We start from the raw sequence: 5,439 nt of genomic DNA on the forward strand, positions 1-5,439 counted from the left end.
AGATTTATGCAAGTAAATCTATATATGAGCGTCATAAACCGAATAAGCTCTAATGCCCAAAAAGAAAAAAAACCCTGAACTATATATATATATATATATATATATATATATATATATATATATATATATATATATATATGAAATGTTACATTTTTAAATATTTCGTTTATGCGCCTGGCCTTCTCAGATCCAAGACACGCGTTGTGAGTGTTTGCATCTGTATGAAGACCCCACAACTTTGCACAAGTCAGAGTATTTTTAATTACAAATATAGTGGCGTATACAATAGATGCACAAGGTGGGTCAGATTATCAAACGCAAAATAAATGATATCCTCCTAATGGTCATCCAGTCAAAAATACACCAGTTAATAGGCTCCACGTTTAAATGTCACCTTCTTAGAGTCTCCCTCTGTGCTTAGAACTTCATTTCTTTTTATTGTTTTTTTTTAAAGAGGCAACGATTGCAAAAATTTATAGTGCATTAAATTTGAAACCCAGCGATCGATTCACTTCAATTGCCGTCCTTCTTTTTAAGGTTGTAAAACTGATTTTTGTTTTAATATAGATTTATTTTAATTTAGCATTTCAAAACACACATGCTCTTGATTTTTATAAACCGTAGAAAAATCAGCTGTCCTTATCGAGCATTTTGGGCGTATTTCACACACATTACGCAAGCGAACTCCACAAAACATGTCACACCCCGTCAAACAACGTATTGACAAAATTCACTCACAAGCAACCCAACTTATCTCGAATGATTTCCTGTATAAAGCCGGTTCTACCCTCCCTCATACACACACACACACACACTCTCACACACACTCCCACTTTAATTCAAGTTTCAAGTCATCTAAAATTTGATGTTCAAAGCTCCCAAGTTTCGTTTATAATGAAGAAAGAAAAAAAGAAAGATTATATGAGTCATGTGAGAAAACTGAAAACATTTGTTGTTTTGCACGATTTAAATTGTTTCGATGACAGCCGGAAAATATAGGCCAGTGTCGGCTTACCCAATCAGGCTTTCTTAACCCCAATTTTAAAAAATTTAAGAGCCCAATGTTTTGTTTTGTTTTTTTTAAATGTCAGTGTAAAATAAATTTGACTCTCGTCAGAAAATGAGGCACACGGAGATATGGAACAGAATTGTTTCTTATTTTTTTTTCCAGAATACATACAAAAAAATACCAATTCTCTGTCCATGGTGAACACCTGAAAAATAACGGCAATTTAAAATGTGGACAATTTCTGAAATTTAAGAAACAAACATGCATGTAAATTTTTTTTTCTGCTTCTCAATGAGACATTAAATAAGAACAAATACAATCATAGCAATTCCAAATTAACATCGAAATGAAGACCCCTACTTTAATTAGTATTCTAACATATGTGTGTATGTGTGTGTTTCACTTTAACTAGTTCAGCTTCAACATAATGCACTTTTTGAGTTGCTCAAATATTTTTTTTTCCATTTGCAGATATTACCGCCTGCTTTTAAGCCGACATATAAATAAATACAGTTGAAGTCCACGGATCCCGCCCTTAAGTTTAGCGCACTTAATATAAAAGTCTTTATATTTGCATTCTTAGTACTATAAACTTTTCAGTCTTTTATTTTCTTCTTCTTCTCACTGATATCCAAGCGCTGATGCTGTGGTGAGTCTCTGGCCGTACAGTGCATAGGGGGAGTAGTAAGGGCCGGTGGCTGCGGGGACAGGAACAGGGGCACCGGGGGTTGGCAGGGGGCTTTTGGAGTACGGATGATAGCGGCTGCTGAGTCCTAACGCATGATGCGGGCTCCTTAAAGCCAAAGTCCCGGGACTCCCGGGGGGTCCTGACGGTGGCATGTGCATATGGCAGGCCATGGCTGCTGCTGCAGCACTGGCCAGCGAAGACGACCCGGGATAACCGGATATCAACTTTTCAGCCCCAGTAAAAGCAGTGTGTGTCCTCAGGTGATTCAGGAGCTCTTCCGAGCTGGAGAAACGCTTGTCGCACGGTCCATTTGCCGACACCCAATTACAAACGTGGGGGAGAGGGTCGTTGGGAAGCATGAAACCGTATGGGTACAGGGGGTGTCCGCTAAATGATGGCGCTGAGGAATGAACGCCGTGTATGGGGTGTGACGGGTACATTAGTGGGTAGCTGGACTTGAGGGCGTTCGCGGCAGCTGCAGCTGCAGAGTCGTGCGTGCAGGAAGCGGTGGCCGCGCCTGCTAAATGACTGGCACAGTGGTAACTGAGGCAGTAAGGGTCTCTGCACAGGCTGGCTGACATGATGGACGGTGGAGAAGCCCCAGCCAAGGGGCTGGATCCAGCCTTACTGCAGCCCAGTGAACTGGCCAGCTGTGCGTTTACCAAGCTCCCTCCGTGGGGCAGGAAGTGCTGAGGATAGCCAGCATAGGCCCCAGCCAAGCTACCTGGGTATGTCATACCAGCAGGAGGCAAAGGAAAAACTGTCTGTCCCGGTTTGTAAGGAGAAACCGGCGCCACAAGTCCTGACCCGAGAACGGATGCGGAGGATACAGAAGTAACAGATGAGGACTCCGAAGAGGAGGTGGTTTTACTGCCAGGCGTCGTCTCCTGGTGTTGGTTCACCTCCACGTTAATTCCACCACAACTCACGCTTATCCTGCTGTGGCTAGTGGTGCCAGAGCCGTCCGTAGAGCCATTTTTATTACAATCAGACTCTTTCTTTTCATCCCTTTCCCCACATTTCCCGTCCGATGGCATAGGGGAGGCTGAAGTGCTGGAGCTGGGGCTGCCTGTCCGCGGTGTAAACGGCTGGCAGGTGGCGCTCGGCACTCGGAAACCAGACTTCTCTCCGCCTGAAACGCCCGAAGACGAGTCCTTCTTATCTGAAGGCTTAGAATAAGGTTTGAAGCTAGATTTGTCATCCACACCAATGTCACTCATTTTCAAAGGGCCCGATTTAGATTCCTTCTCACTAGATCCATTTGAGGTTACGGAGGATAATTTGGAGGAGGGTGGCGGGTCCGGTTTGCCGATCTGAGAGCAGGTCTGCGCCAGCAGAGCCAGCGGACTTTTCTTGGCATCTAGCTGCAAAGAAGAAAATAAAAAGATTGATAAATACTATTAATACGCATATCTGCAGCTTTGTTTTGAGTACAGTCCCGGGGGCGAACGTTTAATCGGGATATTCCTTGGTGTTTTAAAGCGAATATATAGGTGTAATTATTTATTTAGAGGTCTTTCTTGAACAAAACTACACAAAAAAATAAACCAAAAAATAAACCAAACACATATATGTGTTACATACATATCTATATATAAATAACCGCTTTAAACGCTGGAGCCACACTTGGAACAGGACAGGCGATTTCAGAGAATAAGAGGAACAGACGTTTTCACACGAAACAGCATTCCCTAAAAACAAATTCAATCCACGCTTACCTCTATAGGACTGACAGGGGTCGAAGGCAAAGGCTGCAGATACTCCGGGTGCAAAATGTGTCCCGACCGTGCGGTAAGCATTTTCAAGACCTTGATGGGAAGACGGTTCGCTTGCCGTAGTGGATCAGACGGAGGTGCGGAGTGGAGAAAAGGCTTGTTGACGTTCGCTGAGCCTCTATTCCGAGAACTGCTGCTTTCCCACGCTACACAAATATCACTATTTTTTAAGGCAGACGCCGAGGGCGATGTGATCATGTCCCAATTGTCAAGAAATGTAGTGACGCTGCTTTCCACAGATTCATTAAGAAAGATTTGGGTGGAGAGGAAAAAAAAGCACCGAGCCTCTCTGCCGTGGGGTGGGGTGAGAAAAAGAATCGGAAAACGCTTCAATAATCGGTAATCCTGGTAGTAACGGAGCAAAAGGCGCGGCAGCTGGAAGGAGACGGTGCGAGGTTATCGCAGATCCGTGTCTGCGTCTTGCACCATGAGCGCTGCGCCTGTGTGTGCGTCTGTGTGCAGGTCCTCGCTCTGTACTCCCGAAGTACGAACTGGTAGAAATTTTCACTTCAAAAGCAGCTGAATTAGTCCGAGATTAAAGCCTTTGCCGCCTTCCAATCAAATGGGACCCTGAGGTGATTGGAGGGTCAAGGGGATGTGACGTTCTCCTCTTTGTAAGCGCCTCTATTTTGACAGCTCGGGGGAGGAGATAGCGTTAAATATATTGGTTAATGTGAACGCTTACAAGTTAGAGAAACAAATAGTGGCGATAAGGACACAACAGCGTGCAGAAGAGTAAATAACACCATAAAAGAACGATCCATACACTTATTATGTTTAACAATCATGAAACATAGTCGCTCTACTCTGGATCATCCATTTATCTGATCTAATATTTGATATATTCAAGTTTTGTTCAGGGGCGAGGGGATAAATGGGACTCAGTTTATTCGTCCTGTTTTCAGTGGATATTTAAATTATTTACTTAATGTTCACTACACATTGATTTTAATCTGGATTTCAGAAGGGATGATTCTTCACTGGTTTCCATGAGCACTTTCGTATATTTCTAACCTTTTTCTTCTTCATTAAAAGCTTTTAAAGTGTCCATCATAAAATCATTATCACATCTGATTCTGTCGTTACATTAACAAGTGTTTTTGTTCGTTTTCCTCCGACTGTTCGCAACCTGAGAGACGCACAAAGTTCGCGCATTTTACGACCGTCCGCCACTGGGACTGCTTTCCACCGGTAACCATAAAACCAACCACTTCAGCTCGAATTCCCTAAACAGACAAGCGTTGACAGGAATAGACCAATGTAGTGATGGAGGGATGTGAATGTCACATGTTTTCAGTATAATATACACCGCCCTTCTATTTCTATCTCCACCCCTCCGTCAAGTGTCAATTCTGCTCCACCGCAATCAATCAGTTATTTGTCAGAGGCTGTCAATCCACTGCTTGATTTATGTCAGCTATTGTGGCTGATTACATGCCAGTGCGACTGCGGGAAAAGAACAAGGGGAGGGGGGGGGGGGGGAGAGAAAGGGAGAGACAGGGAGACATTCTGCAAGAGACACCCAAGATTTCAGAGGAAATAAATTGATTCTCGTGTCAAGGTTTAATTTTTAAGATGCATCGACGGTAGCCAACAAGCCCGCGTTGACGTGGGAGGGTATCAGAGTCAAAGCCGTTGATTTCACTCCATATCAGCCACTTATTAAATAAAATCGGCAACTTTTGGAGTTCTTCGTAAAACTTATCGGTGGTGGTATACACGATGAAACTTTAATAAGTTGCAGTTCAGCTCTTGATTTCCACGGAGAAGCTTTTGGTTTTTAATAGTGTTAAACGGCTTTTTGCTATAATCGGTGGATCACGGAGCAAAGAAAGAGCCGTAGGGGGGGAAGAAAGAAAAAAAACACGTGCTCTATCGAAAATGCACGAAGTAAACAAATGGACAGAAAATCCTGGGTTTAAAAAAAAATTACACACACAAAACGGAAAGTTAAATAAACAGTGCAG

General features: G+C 43.2%; 1 protein-coding gene across 1 annotated transcript; it reads right to left on the minus strand.

Moving 5' to 3' along the window:
* Nucleotides 1-270: 270 nt before the first annotated feature.
* Nucleotides 271-4,073, minus strand: znf503 (zinc finger protein 503). Its single transcript, XM_086259344.1, has 2 exons — nt 3,416-4,073; nt 271-3,061 (listed from the first exon to the last, which is right to left on the minus strand). Exons 1-2 carry the CDS (start codon nt 3,668-3,670, stop codon nt 1,631-1,633), a joined length of 1,686 nt encoding a protein of 561 aa, XP_086115470.1. The 5' UTR covers nt 3,671-4,073; the 3' UTR covers nt 271-1,630.
* Between the last annotated feature and the right edge of the window lie 1,366 nt (nt 4,074-5,439).

Source organism: Aulonocara sp. 'chitande type north' Nkhata Bay, linkage group LG13, assembly GCF_057382095.1.
Source record: "Aulonocara sp. 'chitande type north' Nkhata Bay isolate Kocher_YH1m ecotype deep benthic linkage group LG13, A_spYH_male_GT1.1, whole genome shotgun sequence".
In the NCBI taxonomy this organism is placed as follows: domain Eukaryota; kingdom Metazoa; phylum Chordata; class Actinopteri; order Cichliformes; family Cichlidae; genus Aulonocara; species Aulonocara sp. 'chitande type north' Nkhata Bay.